Source organism: Neopelma chrysocephalum, unplaced genomic scaffold, assembly GCF_003984885.1.
Source record: "Neopelma chrysocephalum unplaced genomic scaffold, ASM398488v2 Primary Assembly neopelma1_26, whole genome shotgun sequence".
Taxonomy (NCBI): Eukaryota; Metazoa; Chordata; class Aves; order Passeriformes; family Pipridae; genus Neopelma; species Neopelma chrysocephalum.
In genome coordinates this window covers 11,182,186-11,206,219 of record NW_020897695.1, presented here as the reverse complement: position 1 = coordinate 11,206,219, position 24,034 = coordinate 11,182,186, and the positions used below count along the sequence as shown (strand labels likewise).

The following is a 24,034-nucleotide window of genomic DNA, read 5'->3' as shown; positions in this document are numbered from 1 at the left end:
CTTCTTCTGGTTATATTTTCTTTTATGCAGTAGACTTTACAGCCAGCTAGAGTACTTTGCTGTAGTTCTGTTAAAAGATAATCAAAAGATAATCCAAACACCCTAGTCATTGCCAACTAGGGTTTTTCGCTTTCCCAGGCAACTGAAGAGAATAGAACGTTCATCACTGACAGGGGATCCAGGAACTTTCCTTAAGCATCAGCTGTAAATCTGTGCAGTGTTAAAGGAGGTTACACCAATGACACAGCTCTCCCTCTCTGCCCATCAGCAGCGTCTGTATTGGTTGGTATCAGCACCACAAGTTGTCATAAATGTGTTAAGCAGTAAGAGTGGGAGTACCATAGTTTGTGCTGGGAGCAGGAAGGACTGTGTGTCCTTATCTGGATGGTTGATCGCTTCTTTTGATCAGGGCTGGCATAAGTAGTTTATGAACTTCTTTTCTAAATATGGCAGGGTTTGGATAAGATTCACAAATCTTGAATTATGAGTCCTTCAGAGTGTCAGTTGCTTCTCTGTGACTGAAAGGACTGAATTCTGGGAAAACTTGCTGGTCTTTCGTTGGTGGGACAGATGAAATCAGTTCACACTGTTTTAAGACTTCCTGATCATGGACAAGCTCAGGATAATAACTTGGTGTGTGTTTCTCTTCCATAAAAATTACCTTTTGGTCAGAGACTGTTATATTCTGACACCTAGCCTATTTTCATACTGACAACCATAAAAATTGGCCAAAGACATCCTTTTGTTCAAAGGCACATCTGAAGTAGTCATTGCATGAACGAGGGTTTAGTGGTGAACTTAGTGGTGCTGGTCTTTTCCAACCCTGATGATTCTATGATATCTAAACCTTCTGTTAACACTTTCCACTGCTCCAAAATTCATTATTTACTCTTTCACCATAATCTTAACACAAGAAAGCCCAGTAAGAGTAAGTCTTGCTGTCCCTATCTGTGACATTTTTAAATTAAATACTAATAAATACTTTGAGTTTATTGTATCTTAGGATTTTTTCCAAATATATGTATAATATATATATTTTAATGTGTGTACAGTGACAGTTTTATAAGGTGTTCTAATATTAATCTATCAAAAATATTTGAACAAGAAGAGAAAAAGATTGAGATTATAAAAATGTAAATACTATTAAAGCTTATCATAGTTGAAAGGAGAAAAAAAGGAGAAAAAAAGTGAGAAAAAAGGTCACCTTTTTTTTTTTTAATGGAGGCAATAAAGCCAGAGCGATTTGGGGGGGAAATCACCTGGATTCCCATGTAGCATGGGAGTTATGTAAGGGAAAAATCTGTTCCTGCATTACATAAAAAATGGATGCGTGTGCATATGCACACACAGAAGGAAAGAGGAGGAAGAAATTTTGCTGTACTTACCATATCCACTGACATTCCCGCAAGTTCAGGGTATTATTAGGAAGGTGAGGAGAGCTGCTGAAGTGCACAAGATTGGATGGTGTCTCAAGAGGATCTGGACTGGATTCCCCCCTTTGCCCAGGTAACTATCTTATGACCCTCGCTCAGGGCCTTTGCGTCAGGTAGCTCTTCAGAGAACTGTGAGACCTTTAAGCCTTTGGTAATGGATCAAGGAATTTAGTGACACCAACAGACAATGCCATGCCTAGTTTTATCAGGAGACAGCCAAGTTCACCCAGGGCTGTCTGCAATATCAGCAGCTGCTGCTGGCCCCAGACAGGGCAGCAGAGGCCTCAGTGAAGGGTGCAGCCATGTCAGGCACCTGCCAAATCCCTGTGATGAGGCAACCAATGGTACAGCCTCAGGAGCACGGATGAGGATGGGGACCTTGGCTGGGGAAATGTTTTAATTTTCACTTCATTCCCCAGGGGCAAGTTTCCAGAGAAAACCTCTGATAGTGATTAAAAGCAGCTCTTCTCCCATGGTGGATGTATTTCTGGGACAGAAAGAGGGAAGAAAACCCACACTTTCCTCTTGCCTAGAGCGATGGCAGGAATGGACTAGTCTTTCAGGCAGGAGGAGATGCAGTTCACTTAAAAGTGACTTGTTTTTCTTGAGGCATCAGAAAGAGATATAATACTGCCTGCCATCGATTGGGGTTTTTTGTCCTGTCCATTAGACCGTGGTTCCTTCTTTGTCATTTACAAACTATGCAATTTGTTGCAGCAGCTATACAGGAAGGAATAAGAGAGAAACAAAAGAATTGCAGGGGAGGCAAGAGAGCATGCCAATGCTAACCCAAGCTTTGCCACAGCTTTCTAGCCCTTTCCTCATAGGACTGACTACCCAGTGTCCAAGTGTGCAGTACAAGCACAGTGTCCCAGAGAAAGCAACTGTTCTCTGTCATTTTTCTTGCCTTAGGGTACATGAAATTCTCCTGACACTCTCAGTCATTTCTCTGAATAGTTTGTGCTATTGGTGGACACATAGTGGCCAAATTTTGGAGGTTTTTTTGCCTTCATTTAGTCACCTCCACTTCCCTTTGCTGGTGTGTGACATGGGTGCTTGCACTGTTTGCAACTCTTTCTCTTCTGAAGGTTTGGTAAGAGAAGGAGTAAGGATGTTTAGAAAGGCAGCATCCTTCACTGCAGAGAGTAACATCTCCCATTGAGGGATCTGTGCTCATCATCACAGCCACAAGAGGATTAGGACCTTCCAAGTATCAGCATTAGTTTACTGACTCTGAAGAATAGCTGAATGGAGTTTGTTTTATATTCAGAAATTCTCCCCATAGTGGTTTAACTTTCAGGGTATAAAAGAAACACCAATACAGTATAGTCTTGGGATTTCATTACCAACATTTGCACCATTACTTAAATTAACAAGAGATAGGTCAAAACCAGGTTGCTTTCTGTTTCTGATTCACTGTTTGACAGGGAAAGAGCTTGCATAGCCCAGAGCTGTCAGGCATTTGGAGGAAATGCTAAGTGACTTTTAGAATGACGAATCCAAACCTCACAATGTTTACCATTAGTGTCAGATTGCAGACTCTTGCATTAGTTTCCTCTCAACTGAAAACTTAATTTAAGAGCAAAAATGAATCGATAAAAAACAATGTCAGATACCAAATCAATACTGGGAATGTAGGAACAGACTGGAAATTGAGGTTGGCCCCACAGTGCAAGCAAAACATTTGAGAATTGTTTCTCGATATTACTTACCTGCTTAGAGCTGTATTCTGAACTCTGTTCTCATTAGAAAAGCTGGAGATATAATAAGACCTGTATAGGGAATTTCCTTCAAATGATGCTTGTGACATCTTTAGCTTGAACTGTGTGAATTACCAAGGTCAGAATTGGATCTTGGTGGGTAAGTGAAGATTGAGTTTTATGTAATACAGTCTTATTGGCTTTCTTAAGCCTATGAACGGGGAAATGTCTTCTCCCTCCTCTCCTATTATTTTCCCTTCTTTATACGATCATCAACAGATTTAATAGATGCAAAATTGTTTTCTTTCTATTTTCCTACTTTCTATAAGTTTTCCAATCTGTTCTTACCTTTGCTTTATTATCAGTCAATGATGTTAGTGACTTGCACATAGAATATTTTAATGAGCTTTAGATAGTTGCTCAGAATTGTTATCCATATGTCTCAAAATGCATTGAAAGGTAGGGGAACATTCATAATTGCATTTTACAGTTAGCAGAGGGAACTTGAGAGGTTGGACACAGGCACAGATTTTTTTTCCCCTGAAGTAATGTTTTGTGCCACTTTGGTCCTTAGGTATTGTATACTTTGTCCATATACCCCTGCCACAAACATAATGTTTTCCAGGCTTAAATAATCCTTTTCCCAATGAGAGAAATTATGTGCATAGTATATGGTTTCATATAGGTCAGGCCTTGTTTAAACAAGCATTCATGTTGGAGGATGCTAAAATTAAGGAGGTGCACCTTGGATGTTCAGGGGAAAGCAACGAGATCTCTCCAGTGTATTTCAGTATCAAAGGGAGGAACACAAATCCCGTCTCCTGCTTTTATTTTCTATTTGATATATTACAGTTTATTTATGATTTACAGACAGCACAATTTCTCTATAGGAATGCTTCCAGTAAGTGTGGAGGCAAATGAGTGTTAAACCATTTTGCCAGACAGGAACATATCAAGATGCGAGTGGGCAATGCTTCTGCCTTGCTGTCAGATTGCTTTCCTAAATATGAGCTTATTGCACTCTGGTGCTGTGTCACAGAGTACTCTCTTTCTTTGGAGAGAAGGGCTTTTATTTCTTAAGCCTGACTGCTTCTCTTGAGTAGAGGAAAAGTATTTATGGAGGATTTCCCCTGAATATGGGGGCCCTGTGTCTGCCTGTCTTCTCAGTTGGAAAATTTGTTTCACAAAGCAAATAATTGAGCTGGGAGAGCAAGCAGATGTGCTTCCTGCAGTTGGAACAGTTTTTTTGTCTTTCCCATTCTTCACTCTGTCACCTGTCTCCAGTTCACAGTGATGAAAATACTCCTCCTCCCCTGTGCAGAAATGGTCTCATATTGCTCCAAAGCCATATATTTTGCCTTTCCTTTTTTGATGTTTGACAAAATCTCTAAGTCTGAAATACTTCAGAGATATCCAAATAATTACTGTTAGGCAATGGTTTGAAGCTCAGTGAAATAGCTGTGGTTGTTCATAAGGTAAAAATAGTTTTACATGCTCAAACACTTTGCTAAGATATATCACATGAACTTCATTATAGACAAGGTATTGTAACACTTAAGAAGGTTTTCATTATAGGAAAAACATTGTAACACTTAAGACATATATATGTTTCATTTCAAAATGTCATAATAGAGATTGTTAGATAATCGGTCATCCTGGTTCCTTTTGGAGTTCTGTTCTTTATGTTACCCAGCATCACGTTTACTCCCCACACTTAAAAACACCTCTCTGAAAAAAATAGTCATGCTATTGACCATATTTAGTAACACTTTACAGATAAAAATCTGTATGTACAAATGCCAATGGATACTTGCATGTGCAAATGTACATTTTACTCCTGCAGTAAGAGGCATGAATAATATTGTAGATACTAAAGATGAGGGTCTGAAAGCTTGAACCTAATCAATCTACCTGAAACCAGAGGAAGGCAGAACATGTGAAATGGAAATTATTAAGAACCTGAGAGATGTCATCATGAGAACAAGACAATGTATTTCAGTAACAAGGTAGGACTATTTTGCTGTAAAACTGACTATTTGTAAATAAAACCATGAGAAAATTTTCAGAAAGAGTTTTTATTATATTCTTAGGGATAATTTTCAAATGTATCAGTAATTAGTTATCTGCATCTTTGTGCAATTTTTAGTGGTTTTCTTAACTTTTTATTTTGCTGTCAGACTTATAGGAGAAACTGTTGCTCTCTTGCAAGAGAAAGCGAGACAAACCACTGATCCGAATTTCTCCAGTCTTGAGTTTAATATAAAACCCCAGTGTTACTGTGCCAGCAGTTTTGTAGTTGATACAATGCATCAGGTTGCTCCCTCCAGTATTTTCACTTAGTGTTAAGTTTCCTCTTTTTTTCTCCTCTTAAATGATCTCAAAAGATCGTCAATCTTGCTTATGTAACACCTGAACCTACAAGACTGGAAGATGACAACAAATGAATCTGTGTATCTTTTTTTAGTGCCGTGTCTACCTGTATATGTGGAAAGACTGATATTTGCCCTGGGCATTTTTCTATTAGGATCATTCTCTGCGTAGTTAATAGTTTTCATTTCTTCCTTTCTGTGTACCATTATTTGTTATGATTTAGTCAACTGTGGAAATCAGACAGTGCAATTTTTGTTAATTATTTCAATTTGTACATGAATTTTCCTTCAAAGAGTGACTACTATTTTTCACAGGTACAATGGGAATGCATTAACCCCAAGTACAAAGCAAAGAAGAAGAATTACAAGAACTCAGGCATTGTCATCCTTAACCAGTGCAAGGTAAATATATGTTTTACTCTTTGGCTGTTTCTGTACTAAGCTCTCAGTGATATACTTTAATGGTGGTTGGAAACAAGAAAACAAAGTGGAAATGCCTGTAGGATAACAGTGGAAACTGATCCCTTACAAAAAGTAAAAACAAGGACTTGAATCTCAAAAGTAAGCTGACTGTCCCCAGCTCTCCTGTCTCTTGTCCTATCCCTGCTGTTGTGCAACGGAGAAGGCAGTACTAAACTCCTACCCTAAAGACTTGCCAACTTTGTGTGTTTCCCTTTTAGTCCTTCTATCATTTCTACAAAATTGCTTTTGTTCCTCCTAAATCAACAGCAAAATTTCCACTGAATTCCTACTGAAAAGAAGGTTCTACTTTTGATGTAAATTTTCCTTTTTTTAGAATTTTAATATTTTCTCTGTTTATATTTTTGTTTCTATCTCAAACTATGTCTAATGATTTCTTCCTTTAACTTATTTTTCAGGTGGTCCCCCTTATCCTTCCAATTTATTGTTTTTTCAGGCAGCTCTCTGATGTTTTATTAGTACACAGCTAAGTTGAATGTCTTGCTTTCTTCTCTGCAGATCCACAAGATGCATTCTTTCTTAGATTATATCATGGGAGGCTGCCAAATACAGTTTACAGTAAGTGTCTTACTTCTCTAATTTCTTTTAAAGAAACGGAATCCCCGTAGATACAACTTCATTACTTTCACAGAGAAATGATTCTTACATGCCAGTCCTTAGTAAGTTATTAAGGTCTTCTTGCAGAATGTATTAAGGGCCAGTCTTCCCTTCCAGAATTAGTCCTCCATTAAAGCAAATTGTTTTCCCTCAAATGATGCCATACACGGAGAGAGACAGTCCAGCCAGGGGCCTCTCTCTGTCAGCCTTGGGTGAATCCTGGTGTTTCATACCTCAGCCATAGCTACCAACAGTAAGATGGCACTACAGGGGGACACAGTAGTAATTTAGAGCAAATCAGAAGCTGTTGAGTTCAAGAAACAGGATAAAATGATTTGCAGAGCTCTTCATAAACAGAATTACAATAATTTGCATTTCCAATTAATAATTTTGAGAAACATTTACTGCTGTGTGGTTTGATTTTTGAATTATTTTTTAATTTTGAATATAACAAATATAATTAATATAATATAATATATCAGTATTTCTCATAGCATAGGAATACAGATTGTGGCTGAGTTGCAGTCTGGTTTATGTGACTTCCAATTCATATCAGCTACAGGGCTAAAGTCTATTGCAGCAAAGTTATCTTCTTCTGGAGATCTTTCATTTTCCTGTAGCACTCTGCCTTGTTTCTGCTACCACATATGAAGTATCAGACATCGGATACTCCTAAAATGTTCTATTTCACTTTTTCCAGACAAGTCTTCATTTTCCAAAAAGATTTGGAAAAATATTGTAGTGGATTGTCTTCTTGCTTACAGGTCAGCTTTCTGAGGTGTAAAACATGCACTTTGCCTGTACATATCACAGACTCATTGGATAACACTCAGAACTGAGGACCTTGTCTCCGGTTTTGAAGGAAATACTTACTGTAGTGCACAAAGATCTTTCTAGTTGTGTTCTTTCAAGCATCCTGTGTAATTACCTCCCTGCCTTACCCAGCTACTTCTTCTTTTATCCCCACATGCCTGCAATGCATATTTCTCCTCCAAATCTGAAACTTACCAGTCCCTGGAAACCTCTTTAATTTGTCTTTCCTGGCATTTCCTCCCTAAAAATATGACTGGAAGAACTCAATCATCAAATGTGTTCAAGGTCATTAGCAGAAAGACATTTATGTCTTCAAGTAATATTTGAAAGCCTTTTCTAATCAGAACATGTACTTAGGCACATGCAAAGATATAACATGCATTTCCTACAATTCTAGCTCAAGCCAGGAGCACTTCAACCATTAGAAAGTGTCTAGGGATTTACATATTAAGTTACAGCTGTACTTTTTAAACTCTTTTTGATTCCTTCTAAGTGTTTTCCAATGGAAGAGCAAGTTCTTAGTGCACCGGAGGGTTGTGGCAATTTGCTTACCTTTTATTTGCTTGTCACAGGTTTCCTATTAGTAGGCTGTGAACCACGAGTTTAAAAGTGGTGGCATAAATGGGTTAAAGTGGATAGTATTGCTTCAACTATATTTTACTGTATTTCATTTTACTGAAATGAAACAAAACAATTGGTAATAGGAAACTTAGGTAAACTCATCTGCAAAGGTGGGCCGTGAGGGCATAAAGGAAACATGAAAGATTCATTATACCGTGAACCACAGAGATCCCTGAATTACTATTGCCCTCAATGATAAATCCACCAGCTACTGTCTTGTGTAAACTGACCACTATCAATTTTCAACTTATACAGACTCAGGGGAAGCCATTGTGATGTCTCTGTGCCTATAGATCTCTACATGCATAACCAAGTGGTTCTACCTAAAGATCATCACAAGCTGACTCTCTGCATATTTTCCTTCCTCCTGTGCCAGTCCTCAGCATGACTGCACCAGTCAGAAATGACTGGTTATGAGATCTGTTGCTGTTTCCAGAAATGTATCAGAGGCTCTCCCGTAGTCACTGAAGCAAAAGGGTGCAGCCTACAGGGGAGATATTCCCTGCTCCCTTGCTTTCTGCACACATCATATAATCTCCTTTTCACATAGCCCTAATCTGATTAATTCAGGCCACTGAAATAGAGGAGGCCTATTCCTTTTACTTTACAGATTTCCATTTTTTTGTTTTAACAAGAATGGAACGGGGATTGTTTGAAACTCTCCTGGTACATGTATTGTTGTCATTGTCTTAATAAAATGACATTTCTGTTGAGCTCATACTGTGTGCAGGCAGTATGATACAACTGCGATTTGAAAGGGCACTTGTTGAGGGAGGGAAACTGGGATGCTAAGCACACATTTGATAATAAAAAGCTGTAGTATGATGTACCTGCTAATTTAAGGCAATAATGAAAGCTTTGGTAACATCATGCTGTGTGTTCTTCGGATACTTTGTACATCTGTTGTAGGAACATGGTTTGTAGTTAGCAAGAATGTCTCTGAAAAACGAAAGTAAACTTTTCGTTTGCTTTAAAACCAGTTATTAAGAAGCTTTTATCTATAGAGATCAATAGTGCTGATTCCAGTCCTCTATTTTTATGCCCTAGTTATTGCCAAACGTTGTATCTCTTATCAGACAGTGTTCCCCACTGCAGAAAAAATGTTCAGAAGCTGGCAGTGCAAATGGGTCTGTAGTCAGAAGACATTTTCATCACTTTGGGAAATACAGCAGAAAGGATGTGTAACATGCATAAAAGGAACTGTAATAGAAAGATAGATTGGACAGATGCTGTATCGGGCAGGTCAAGGTACTGGGCAGGCTGATTTGTTGCTGATAGATCTAGCAGGAGGTCCCAGCTATGTGGGATGTTTTCAGTGTAATGAAAATCACCCTTTTACAAGACTGAGGGAAAACCCCCCCAGTTATGCTCTTATTTAGCTGTGGAAGATGACTGATACATTGGAACTGATACATTAAAGATACAATGATAAAAATCAAATGTACACACTATAAGAAAGATTCCTACTTTGCTGCCCAAAAGATAAGTTCAGTTGTAAGATTAACATAACTTCTGCGATATGTTAACTTATTTTTACAAATCCTTATCCTGTGTATTTACACAAGACCTTGGTACTGTTGGGTAATGCTAAAAGAGCAGAGCTCTGTGTTATTATTTTGGAACTGTGGCAAGTTACAGCAGCAGTCATCTTTCTTATAAGTCCTCCCCTTGGGAGTCAGAGAGTTGGATCAAATTCAAGCACACTGCATCCAAGTACAAACATTCATAAATGCTTCATCACAGGAAATTAGGAATTTTTTTTACTTATCAGCAGACCTCTACTGCAATGACCATTTCCAAAAGGAAGCTTGTTCTAGGAAGTGTTTTTTCTTTCCCAAACACTAGCCACACGCTTTTTTCCAAGCTCATGAAACCCACTCCCAATTCCTACACTGTGCTCTTCTTTTCATTTCCAAAGCATTTAGCCATGGCTAACAGCCACGAAGGAAGACTTGTCCGGTTTTGTTTGCTGTATCACTCAAGTCTTGTTAATATGTTTTAGCATTTCGAGATTATCAGTAAAAACACATACTTTAAACAACTTTACAGGAACACCCTTTGTTTCTCTATCATACAGTGACATTTTTGCACCTTCTATAATCAAATTTGAGGTGGAATTAGTATTAGAAAAAATATACATATTTTTAAGAAAATGTGCATACCTTGAGTAAGATTTTTAACAAATAAGTATCCCAAAATTAAGCTAGTCCATACAAGCATCCCTGGATTTACCTTAGGTTTCACAAACCACTAGTATCTCTTTCTTCCTCAGTTACGTACACGTAGTGTTTCTTAGTTATGTACACTTACAAGTGCAGGTGTGAGAGGTTTCCCATTGATTTATTCAAGTTAAATCAAGCTAAAATTCTGGAAAAAAATCTCTATGGAAAACAATGTCAGTGCCTCAGGGAGTGAATAGTGAGTAGGAAGCAGTGGTGAAAGATTACTTTATTTGCAAGCCGAAAAGCTCATCTCTCCCGACTGAATGTGCTGAGGTGCTGGGAGTTGATAGTTGATCAAGGCAACAAAGGGATTTCCAAGCTAACTAGAGGCCAGTTTCTTCAGAGATAGAGGTGGAAAATCAGAAACAGTGGGGGAAAACCATGTTTTGTTGACCTACTATGATATTTCCCTTTTACTTTTTAGCTACAAAAGTAAGTTTCAGGAGGACTGTGTAATTTTTTTGAGGGAGCATGAAAATATCATGTTTCATTTTCATTTTAGAGCTGCACAAAATAGTGTTCCCTGTGCCAAGCAGAGGCTACAGCTGGGGATGCTGCACATTTGCAAAGGCAAGCTGGGCCTTCAGAGTTCTTTTTGCAGGCTTCAGCAAGACCCTTTCTTACCTTTCAGCTGCACTGTAAAACTGAAAACTGAACTCTGTGCCTTTGTCTATTGAATATTCAGGTGTAATGGGTTTTTTAGAGGAATAGGTTATTGGAAAAAATCACAAGGAAATTTTGAAATTTTGTAAATTTGTTCCCTCTATGAAACACTTTAGGATTCTTATTGCTCCTTTTAGGAATTCCTATAAAGCAGCATCACAAATTCAGCAGAGGACTTTCTGATCCATGACAGTCATATCACAGGAAAATGCATGCCAGAGTACATCTTCAGTGAGAAGTATAAACAGCATTTTAAAAGGGAGAAATTAATTTTAAGAGGATTCATTAATATTTGCTTTTGCATTGACTGCTTCCCACAATCTTCTCTAAGCTTTTTCATACAACAAAAAAAATCTGTGTAGGATTCAAGCTTTGTTTTTACACTGCAGCTCACATTTAAGCTTGCTATCAACTGTGAAATTGGGTTAATTATTTAATGCTTAGATGTTTTGAAGACAAAAAATATCAGACAGGCAATATCTACTACTACAGCCACAGTAAGGATTAAAATAGCTAAGAAATGCCCCTAATTGTAGTTTTAATTTATAGTTTTAGTAGGACTATTAACTCTCTAGGGACGTGTTTGCTGCAAAGCTTTTATGTACTGAACATCACCTTAGCTGGAATAATTTAATTAAGTATGAGAACCTAGAGATAGTTAATTTGATTCATTTGTATTAGAAAATATTTTCCCTCATAGAATAACAATGCAGGCGATTTTTTTTCTAATAATACCATTTTAGTTTTATTAGCTCTTATTTTATAAACTGTCATTTGCTTCTAAATATATTTATCAGTACTATCCTACAGCAAATTTGATTAAGTACACTGTAAAATGACCTTTGCTTTAAGGCTGCAGACTCTACGGCAAACTGTTTCTGGTGAAGATATGTGGTCGATGTGGATATGCTCAGAAGAGCTTTGCAAGACACTGACTTTTCTTCTTTTCCAGGTAGCTATAGATTTCACTGCATCAAATGGTGATCCTAGAAACAGCTGCTCACTGCACTACATCCACCCCTATCAACCCAATGAGTATTTGAAAGCATTGGTAGCTGTTGGGGAGATTTGCCAAGACTATGACAGGTAAATAACCACATTTGATTACAGAGTTGTCTTTAGAAAGTGTTTTCACAGTGTGAAATCAATGACTGCCTTGTGGCTGGCTGCAGAAGCTCCATGTTTAGGCACTTAAGAAGAATGACTGCACATCAGAAAGATTAGTCTAGCTTAACCTGCTTTTGAGAGTGACAGTGGGTTTAGATTAGCTTCATGATAAAGAAAGGCACAGTTCTTGGCAGTTTGGCTGATTTGTGTGTTAAGGTTCAGGTTTGTATTCATATGCTAAAACTACATATTGGAGTGGATTTTTCTGTGTCTGTGTGTTCAAGTTTAACAACTTGAAGCCTGTGTCACAAATGCTGGTAGCCTAAACTGCTTACAGACCATGTCTGTTCTTAGAAGTAAGCACATGATCTTTTTCAGTGTTCTCCTGGCCTGTTGAATATTACACTCTCTTCTAAAATAAATATTAAAAGGTAGTGATAATGTGTGTACAAAACATGCCTTTAAATAAATAAACAAATGCAGGGAATTGGACCAAATATACTTTGATTACATTATATACTTCTGTTGCTTTCAAATAGGCTGCCTGCTTCTATCAAATTAATTGCCCATTATTAGTCTAGTTACCAAGTGCATTTCCTTAAATGTTCTTTCTCTGGTGGTGAGGCATAGTATCTTACACAACTATTCTTTCTAATCTCTGCACATGTAATAGATATCCACCCCCCACCTTGCTATATGTAAATACCAAATCGCAAGAAAACAATGATATTTGCAGTCAAATTTCAGTTATGCTTTCTGTATAAATTGTGGAGTGACTTCAGTCTTTGGTTTGCGTGTTACATGTCACATATACTAATTAGTCTGCTCAAAGGCACTTCCATTTGCATGGTAATGAGATGTCTTCTCAAAGAATAATAAGGAAAATACTATCCTGATACAATTTCTGTAAGAATTTGATGGTCAAACTTAGTCAATAAGTCTGAGGAAATTAATATTTTATTGTGAGCTGATAATTCCCCAGTAACTATCCAGGAATTTAGTAATTATTAGCAATAATTCAGAGATTAATATACTTCAAAAAAGAGAAAGGAATAAAACGGGCTAGTTTATTCACACAGAATTTTTTATTTTATCACTTAAGGTGTATTTTTTAGTTAATAGTTAAGTGGCACAGTCCTTCCTATACAGAAATATTAACCCCAAATCAGGATTCTTCTCTCAATATATTTCAATCAGTAAAAAAAGAAATAATAGTCAGTTATATTTTAAATGAAATCATCAGCATCATTCTGTTCTATTGTGCTGCAGAAAATGCCTATTGATGCTAATCAGGACAACTAAGGTTGTATGAGCTATGGACTAGGGCTGAACAAAAGTCAGAAGTTCTTTCCCTGGGGAAATGTCACCTTTCTGGCATGTGTTTGACCTGTACAAGTTCTTAAGTTGTGACACTATAAATATATTCCCATGGACAAGTTGATTCAACATAGTGCTTTCTGATCAAAACTTCAGGTAAGGACTTGCACATTTTGAATCCAGCAAATTGGAAATGAGAACTTAAAATTTTTCAAAACAAGGAAAGAAATTAAGAGGAGCAGACCTTCACAAAAATGATCTACAAGTTCTGTATTGGACTTCATAGTGTTGAGTGGCAGCCTTAAGACCTACAAAACAAATCTTTTGTATATGCAATTAAAAAAGTATAAAAATATCAGTAAAAATCTGAAATGTGGCACAGATCCATAACTGCTCCAGTGAGTCCAGTTGTGCTTCAAATAATGGAGCAGGATTTCTGTTTCCAGATTAAGATCAGCCAGAGGTGAAAAGAGAAGGACTTGTTTAATCTAAGGGCTGTTTAGAGCCAGAGTGTCATCAGTTGCATGACGTGGCATGTCTTTAGTACGATTAAAATATAAGACCACACAGATGGCAGTGCTCTTACCTGAAGTTTTATAGTTTGTACCCATCAAATATCTCAGATAGGTGGAACTGGCTGATTTCAATCTGAACCAAGGAAAATGGAGTGGTTTTCACTAGGTCTCAGGATTAATATATTTGAATCAAATGAAAGAATAGTTGAATGAAGTAAAACCTGTTGTTTGTAATGCTTTTTGCATTCCAGTTGCACAGCTGTAGAATGTTAAATACTTTAGTACTTTTGCTACTTATAAAAGACTGCTTTTTTAAATTTGAAAAAAAAATAAAAAGGGGCCTGCGGTTATTAATTAAAGTACTTCTTTGATTAGAAACATTCAATTTATTTGTATTTTGGGAGGAATTGGATTGGCAAGTAATACTCAAGACTCAGTACTCAAAATGCATATTTTTTCTTTATATAATCTAGTTAGTTCTGTCCATCAAGCCTTCTCATAATTTATGTTTCTGTACATATCAGCCCAACATAATGTATCTGTAAGTAATTAATGCTCCAAATTAAGTGCTGCCTCACATCCCTTGATACAGTGGAATAAACCCTGCTCATCCAAAAGCCCGTTTATCTGTATGGTTCAGAGATTCTGAAACAGTTAAATGAATAGCACTGTTTTGCCTAGCTAAGCGTGAAGGAATAAGATTCATTCTTTTATCAGCAATATTTAGAGAATGAGAAAGAGACGCTGATTATATCCTGACTGTAGAAATGCTGCAGTCCTATAGGAATAGGCCAATCTGATAATGGTATGGGAAATGGAAGAGCTGTTCACTCGCACAAAATACTTAATACTTTATCTATATGGTGGAATTGTTTCAGGTTATAACAACATTTTTCATAAAAGAGAAGATAAAGTGTCTAGGTGATATAATCAGTGGCTAAGCAACAGCAGCAAGGGATCATAATGGAAGGAGAAACGTTCATTAGTTTTAAGAAATTAGGTTCTAACATGTAGTTAGAAATACTGGAAAGGGGAAAACACATTAAAAACTTATTGAAAATATTTGGTAAAATAACCAGACAGGTCCATGAAGAAGAATCTATTTTAAGATAAATGACTCATGAATGTTTAAACATGACCTCATGAAAAAATAAGTGAAAAATACATGTTTCTGTTTAAACATTTTCAGAAGCTTTCTTTTATATTAAAAATTATATCACTGGTATAATTTTACCTTCAAATTGTGCAAGTCTACTCCACCGTTTTCTAGCATAGAGAAACAGGTGAAAATTATGAAAATCATGGGGCACTGAAGTGTTTAATGTTTAAAGGGCCATTTCATATTTATTTTTTACCTTGGTAATTTCTGTATTGAGTTCTCTGGATCAGAAGTCAAATCAAATGACTTCTGGTGACCAGGAATATCAGCTTAGCCAGGATCCTGAAAAATCAGTTGATCACTACTAAATATGCATATATTCCCTCTACATGTTTTGAACAATGAGTTAGCAAGTGTACTTAAGGCAGATGAGGTTACATCTAACTCTTTCTGCTGGCTTGGAGCTTCTAACCTTCTACAGCTCTGAACAATGGTTTTGGCCATTTGTTTTGGAGCCTGGTGAAGGCCCCTTCAAGAGAATGCTGTTTTCAAAAGGTAGATGACATGCATCTTTACTGGTTGAATACCTAGATATGAGGAAAAGCAAACTCATTCATCAGTTGAAATAAAAGAACTGTGACCAAAAGCTTATAACAGACATGAAACTCTCCAAGTTACATAATAATAAATTTGAATGTATCCCGTTCTCCATGGCAGCTCTTCCCCACATACTTTTCATTTGAATCATAAAATGGTCCCCTGCTTAGCATGGAACAACAACACCGTTTTGTAAGCCAGAGAAGCCTATGAATAAACTGGGGAGTCAGGGAGCACTTACTTTCCCCTGTGTCCCAGCATAAGGTCTGGCCATGTTCTGACTGCAAGTCAGGACCTGACCTACCTCTTTGTATATACAACTAGAGTTCCAATGTGTATTAATATGCATATAACATATAGGAATTATATATACTTATATAATATTTGTTGTTAACACTGAACCATTGAGTAAAAAAAATTGATTTCTCTTTTGTGCTGTTTTATACCTTCCCTCTGGCAGAACAAAGCCATATGTCACAATAACAACAGTGCACAGTTTATTGAAATGGCTGGTCCTTTGATCTTAATGATTTGTTTTACCAGTGCTGGAATACAAGCAACTAGCCATGAGTGTAGCTCATCTTTCATTCTGTAGTGATTACTGTTTCCGTCAAAGGAAAAAAGTCTGGAGTGGGACTGTAAATAGCTTGTTTGTAAGGATAAATGCTTTACATGTACACAATGCTAAAGGCTGAAATACTTCCTAAATGATCTTACATTATTACAGGTTTTAATGATGATATTGTGGGTGAAGCCCATGGCAGGACTTGCAAATCTGCTCCTGACTTTGAAATCTGATTTCTGCAGTTAGTAGCTTTCCTTTTGCTTGTGCTTATTAAGAATCTCATTATATTACATTAAATATTTATCTTTGAATTAAAACTTCCGATTCATCAAGACGCTAGAGCTTATTATCTAATCCCATTGAATAAAGTCTGACTCAAGCAAATACTGAGGAATTATGCAAAATACAGATGGCACTGGGATGGAATTAAGAGTTTTACTGAATTTGAACTTTTTTGTTAATTGTTCACCTCACACCCAAATGCTCAGTGCCTCCCATTTACCTGGATGATTTTAGTGATTTTTTGTAAACGTAGTTTTATGTTTGTGCATACATTTAGAGTTCTTCATTGGATTAATAAAAAGCATTCACAAACATGTGAGCATCAGCTTTTGTGTAGTCAAATAAATACTCATATTTTGAAAAAGACAAAGGTTAGACGTATTTTATCAAATGCTTTTAAGCATCTACTGCATTAGTTAATTGTGGAACTTCCCATTCTTGATAGGCCATCCCCGTTCTGATCTAAGCACTCAACTCGTGATTCCGTATGTTTGGCCACATAGTTTTGTAAACTCATGTAATAGAATTGGTCTTCATCTTATTTGTATTCAAAATCTATTTCAAAAGTTAGTTCTTAATTATTTTAAATTCTTATGTTTTTTTATTCACTCTTAAAGGTACTGTAGATTTTTCTTCAGTTTCAAGAGCCCTTGAAACACATGGAAGATAAATTCTGTTTCCTGATACTTTTTTCATTTAGGCAAATAACCTCCTTAACTCTAACTCCTCAAGTAGCTCCTTGAAACTGACATTCACACTGAGATCATATGTTAGCAAATAAACTGCTTGTGTAAAACACACTTGACTAGCAACCTCCCCAAAGGCCACTAATGAGCAAAGAGTACATTATTCCTGCAAAGGGCAGAAATTATTTATGTGTAGAGCTCTACAAAATACTTAGGAGTATAAAATTTAGAAACTGGGCCACATTCCACGAAAGATATGAAGTATCTGAAGTCAGTCTGAGTTGCAACATTAGCTTCTGCAAACAATGAATTGCAGCAGTTGCTGAGTAGATGCAAAGATTGTTCTGTAGGATTTCTTCTTTGTATCTTAGGCCTAAGCAAGTACGTTCACTATGATTGAAAACTGTATGTGAGACCTTCCTCCCCTCATGCAGTAAAGTGCACTTGAAAATTTAGAAGGGGAAAAAATGAAAGGAGAAAATGAAAGGTCAAAGGTTCCCAGTCCAGCACGTCCCTTTCAGTGTAGATCCAAGAAGTGATGAAACGCAAGTCCAGTGAAAGGTCCAGCTGTCCCGCAAACACATTTTCTGAGGTACCAGCAGAGGGCAGTTAGGGAGGAGATATAGGACAAGGTATGTGAAATGCAGTACGTGTTATGAAAGTCATATATAAATCAGTGCATCAGTCCCAAATACAAGTATCAGTCCACACTTAAATACTGTGGTTTCAGTTAAGGCTTTAGTGGAAAGAGATTCCAGAGTTTACAGCTTGTTGTCCGCTTTAGTAATCAGAGCCTCATCCCCAAGAATTACTTAACATGTCATTTCATCCTGAAGCTATGTCTGGGTTTGTGGATGAAGACTCAGAAAGTTCCCATGGCTGGAAGGATCTGTATTAAATACCTTGAGACAGTTTTTCCCGACACAAGGAGGAAAGAAGAAACTTGCTTTGATTGAGATAGTGGTATAGTAGTAGTTAATTAAAACTGGGGCAAAAGAATGATGCACAGAATAAGTGGCACTATACGTGACATTAATTATTTCATGAAATCCCTACGTAGAGCTGTTAAAATGTAGAGATGTTAAAGTTTTATCTACTCATGTAGATCAATAAATAAAAATATGCTTAATTATTAATATTTCCCTTTATCACTTTAATTAAAGAAACAACCTTTCTGGAGGCTGTTAAGCAAAAAAGCTGATTAGCATATCTAAACAAGTTTAAAAACCTTGAGGGAAAAGACATGAATCCTTTTATTTAGTGCTTTAGTAAGACCAAATTTGCATAGACATACAACAGAATAAAAATAGAAAAACAGTAACCTGTACAGAAAAACTTGTGGCTTATGTTTATCAATAAGCTCAGATGTGGGTAAACATATTCTGAAGTGTTTGGATAACCCAGGACTAGAACTTCACTGGCGAAAAGGAATTGCTAATACTTTCAGTCATCAAACTGGATTGAAAATCCTTGTATTTAATCGCTGAGGACCTAGACTGGCACAATTATATAATATATACAAAAACATAGTCCGTATTTGCCTTTGCAAAACCTGTATTTGCAGACTACCGCCACACAGGGGTTTCTACAATCACCACTTTTTATACCAAGAATCATAACCGTGTTGGGGAGATGACTTCGTAACAGCGTGTGTGTGTATATGTATTTACCTGCTGGCCCTTTATCTGGGCAGATACTGTCAATTCTTACAGCTCTGCCTTTTCCATTGTGAAATTTTCATCTTTTTGTCTTCTTTGTGGTGCCTCTTCTTCCAGGAACTCAGTTCCTATGCCAGTGCACCAGTCACAAGCAGTCCCTCCCAAGTTTCTTTTGCTAAGAAACTGCTTAGCTGCAGTTTCCTCCAAATGCTTTTCCGGGACCTCTGCTGCATTCTGTCAGCTGGCAGATACATCAAAATCTGAACATGGCTTTTCCATGCAGTCTTTACTATTTCTCAATTCATGTTGAAATCTCCTCTGAGGAAGAGCATTGGTTTGTGCAGTACTTGACACTTTTCTACAACTGTGCAGACTGGTACTGTTGGGATTTCTCTGTCAAAATTCCTTTCTGAAGAAAATGATGTGAAGTATAATACCCTGCAAAAATTTCATGCCACCTACTGCTGTAAAGACTAGACATCTGTAAATAATAAGTAGATGTGCATAAATGAAGGAACAATTTCTCTTGTCATTTTCACTGATGCCATTTGATACTGATCTAGTCCATCTTTAGTCAATGCAACCATTTCCACAATTTCAGAAGTGTGAGTTTCCTCCTTGCATTATTAAGGATATAACTATTCTAGTCACCCACTCCATTATATTAACATAGAGCTGTGAAGCAAATTATTCACATTTGGAAAACCATTTGTGGGGTAAATGAACACCACGTTCTAAATCTTCTCATGCAAGTTTTCTCCTTTACAGAAAGCCAACACCTTTTTCCTGAGTTGACCTTAACAGGATATTTGTGAGTCCAATTGCTCTCAGTTAAAGCCAGGCTATTCTTGTGGATTAGATTCCGTTTATTATCTCACTATCCCCTCCAAATTATTGTGAAACTAACCTTCATATGAGATTCCAAATTATCAGAATAGAGGAGAGTAGCCCATTTCCTCCTGCATATCCAGTGATGCCTAGATGAATGTTTAGTCATTGGTATACTTCACTTATGGTACTCCTTTAACTTGTTTAGGTATTGTTCTTCATTTTGACTTAATGTCATTCCAATTTTGATAAAATTTCATCAACAGCTCATTTGATCACATTAAATCACAGTATAATCTCTATAACAGTTTTTTCCTGCTTATCCTAGAAAGCTCATTTGTATGTTAAGAGCATTTGATGAGAAATTCCTCTCCCCACAACTCTCTGTATAATTATGCCAATGCAGTCCTGTATTCCCCTCTTTCCAGCACACCCCTTATAAACAGGTATTTTCTGATAGAATATTGTTGCAGAGGAAGGTCTCTGACCAACCCTTTTCAACGTAATTTGTAAAAAAGGACAAAATTATATGCCTACATGGCAAAGCTTTTTTTCTCGTGGTTGCTGAGTGCAGTACACACTGTAAGCCCCACTCGTGTTTCAAGAGGACAGGGCCCCATCACCGTTCAGTTTGGAGTTCTTCACGATCTGTACCTTATGTGATGGAATTCAGCCTGCTGCCTGCAGTGTTGTCTTCAAGATCTGTCAAGTTTTAAACGTCTGAAATTGCAGTTTGTGTGAGAATGACCTTTTCAGTGATGGCACAATTTTCCATGTATGGTCCCACAGATAAGCAATTCCCTATAGAGTTAGGAATTTTGGAAGGTACTGGGACATATGTGCAACCCCTTAAATACAGAAGACTGTCTGAAAACTGCCTGGTTTGAGAAGTTAAATATATCACTGTAGCCTCTGGCATCATCCCCTTCCCTAGTTTATTCCCAGTAATAAAGTCTCATTTCTTTTTCAAGATGCATTTTACTGGGTCATTCATGTAGGCATAAATCAGGTCATTGCAATTTATTTGTCATCTTGCAGGGAAGGTTGACATTTTGTCTCACCTTCCTCAATATGTCATTTTATTAGGCTATCCTTTTGGCAAGTGATAGATCTTGCTGCCATTTCATTTTGCTTAACCTACGCCTCCCTCAAGCTCTGATGACTTTTTTTCTGTGGCTATTTACTTTTTCCCAGCCTAATAATTTCTGAGTTCACTGGTATTTTTACCTTGCGGAGCTTCTTTTGCAATTCTTTTAATATTAACAAAGGGAAGGTTAAACCCATTCTACCTGGATTTGGCTTTGTTAGTTATTTCATGAGTTGATGCCTTTTGGTGGTTAGCTTCAGGGAATTTGTATTCCCTTGCTTCATTAACTATTTCCCTGCTAGGTGAGACAGGCATTCCCTCATTTTTTTGAAACCCAATTACATGACAGTATCTATTTCTCAGTATTCAGCAGATTCCAGCTCCCCTAAGATGCCTGAGGGCTGTAATTAAAGATAGTGAGTGAATTTTAATGTCAGGACTTTGCACATGATTATGTAGCATCCCTGTGACAGACCAAACAACGTTAAGTGTTGCAGTGATTTACCCTTGATTTGCATGCTTCCAGCTCTCTTTTGCGAATAAGATGTATGATAATCAGCTCTTTCTTGCTGCTCCGTTTAAAAATCACTGTGCATTCTGGACTGAATGCCAAGCCATGTTAGGTACAGAGTGAGTTTGATTAAACGTGCAGTAACCTGGCTATAACCAGAGATGTGGTTGTATCGAACCAGACATAACCACACAGTGAATATGTGGTGACAGAAGAGCAACCCGCAATCCCTCAGGGAGGAGTACACATTAGGGGGTGCAAATGCTGCTGCTGAACTCCTGTGGTCCTTCTGACTCTGAATGGGGCAGGCTGAGAGCTGGACCACAGCCTGGCTCTGCCCCTGACCCATCCTGGAGGAGCACAAGTGGCTATGCAAGACTGCAAGTGGTGAAGTGGATGGGCACTGGTCCCTTCCACTGAAATGGTTTTATTTAGCCCCATTTGATCATAGAATCATAGAATAGCCTGGGTTGCAGGGGACCTTGAAGATCATCTAGTTGCAATCCCCCTGCCATCACACAGATCATGTCTGTTATTTACCTAGCTCTGCTTGCAAAGCAGGAACTGAAAATGTTTAAATATTTCAAATGAATTCTGTATTTTCTTTGGAACTGCTGTTAATCCCTGTAAGCTGTTATGATTCAGAATTTGCTGGCATCAAGCCCTTCTCAGATAAGTACTAAATAATACACTCAGGAACATGATTCATTCATATGCTTTAGAAAAGGAACACTTAATTCAGCTCGTATTCTTCCAGTTCACTCTCTGAACATGAAAGATTACAATTTTAATTGAGTTTAGAGAGGACTCTGTTTTGTTTGTGGCATTTGCTGTTTACTCCTTTTTCTTTTCCTTTCCACTTTCCTCTCTGTTCTCCCTCTCTTCCTCTTCCTCTGCCCCTTCCCCCTCCTTCTCCCCTTCCTTACATTCACACTTTTTTCAATTACATGTGTAACACATACTTCTCTTTTATTTTGTCAATTTGAAATTTCTTTCTAATAGAGGAAAATTATCTCATTTCATCATGGGAAAAGTATGTCGAGCAGAGCAGATCTACAGTTTATTCTTTTAAGACTGGAATTGAAAATGAAAGGCATAATAATTGATTTTGCTGCATCCAGCATGGCGCTTTTAAAATATTTCCCTGGTAGTTCTGATCTGACCCAAACCCAAAATTACAAGTGACAGCTTAATATTCAGGGATTCTAGTCAGGTATTTTCCTTGCAAGAATTTCAAAGAGCTGTACATTTAAGATTCTCAGACATTTGCAACTAAAAATGGGTTCTTAGTGTTTCTTTCTCCCCACTCCCAAGTTTTTCCCTTTTCCCCCCCTTCACTGCATCATTAGTACTGCTAGTGCTACTATGTTGTTCTAGCATAAAGTGAGCAGGTTTTCATGCTGATGGTTTCCAAGGTCAGTTAAGTAGCATCCATACAAATTGCTGCATTGACTTCAGGAGGATAAAGGTAAGCACAACTATAGGTACATACCAAAGGCCTTTCATGAGCACCAGTTGAAATTAGTCCCAAACAACTTGTGTAAGTAGCTAGCTAGAAGTTTATCTTTCAGAATGAATTAGTGGCATATAGAATGGCTTAGGTCATTTTCCCTCCTATATTTACTCCAAAAAATAAGAACTCAGATTCCCAATTTCAATTTTTAAAAGGTACTCATTTTCACAGAACAGAGTCCTGGCAGCCCTCGTTTTCCTTTTTGAATAGAGATATTGCCACACTGGTGAATATCTCAAGCATCATCTATGCCTGCAGCTTCTGAGGAAGTTCCAAAATGTCTCTAATGAGTAAGTGGCTAATTATTTGACCCAGTGGAAGAGTTTTTTCCTCCTCATTACTAGGAATAGCAAATCCTTTTCTGAATAAACCTAATATCCAGGTTTCAATAATACTACATGTCAGAGGGCACCAGTGGTTAATGAGACAATATTTTGAAATGTTCTTTATTTATTTTGCCTTCTTATCTTTATTATAAACATATTTCTTACCTTCCAGTGACACTATGCTTCCTAGTGAAACAGAAAATGGTATCATTATCTATATCACTTTTACCAATTTACAAAACCTTAGTATTTCCTCTATTCATCTTTTTTCCTGTATGTGCAGTACAGCTCACTGAAATCTCTCTTGTCTCTGCCCCCATTAGTGTACTGATTTGTCATTGTGCTTCCTCTCTTTCCACTAGATAGCTTGAGGGATGGGTGACTAAAACTAAGCAATGTCTCAAAAGGATAATATGGGATATTTTCAGAAATCATTTCCTGCTATGTGCTATGTTATAGTTGAGGTTACTGAGGGACTTTTTTCTAACTGGTCATATTTCTGTTCAGAAGACTGCAGTCTTGGAGTCCTGACAATTCATTTCTCTGTGCATTAATTCACATTTATCAATATGAACACTGAACCTGAACTCTCTCCCTGATTTTTCCTTTAGAGTATAACATAGATCTGCTCACTCTTAGGTATCTTTCAGGAATATATGCCTGTCTGACTGGAAGAAGTACCAGAAGCCATATACATCTGTGCTTGCATGACTACTCATGGCTCTTATGTAACCAGATATAAAAGTCAGAGTTGGATGCTTTTTCTTTTTTGGTCTTTGTGTCAAGCACTTCATCTTTTTGAAAATTATGCCAGGTTTAAATTTTCAAGGGAACCTATGTAAAACAAAGAACAATATAAAATGTGAAGTAGATGTAACAGAATATTTTTGTAAAGATTCTGCCAAGTCACAATCCTCTTTCTTTCTTGAATTTGTGACTTTCAGCTTCTATAGAACCAGCTTGTTTTTCCACTTCTGTGTTTCAGTCCTGTTCTGTCTCTTTAGCAATCTGCCTCCAGCAGGACAGTGCAGGCAGTTTCCTTGCA

At 37.3% G+C, this 24,034-nt stretch overlaps 1 protein-coding gene across 2 annotated transcripts in view; it reads left to right on the top strand.

Moving 5' to 3' along the window:
- CPNE4 (copine 4) overlaps positions 1–24,034 on the top strand; it is a 232,144-nt gene that overhangs the window by 181,112 nt on the left and 26,998 nt on the right. For both annotated transcript variants that reach the window (XM_027675534.1, XM_027675533.1), the window contains exons 9-11: positions 5,818–5,904; positions 6,481–6,540; positions 11,851–11,984. In XM_027675534.1, coding sequence (XP_027531335.1) covers positions 5,818–5,904; positions 6,481–6,540; positions 11,851–11,984 — 281 coding nt within the window. The remainder of the gene's footprint in view (positions 1–5,817; positions 5,905–6,480; positions 6,541–11,850; positions 11,985–24,034) is intronic.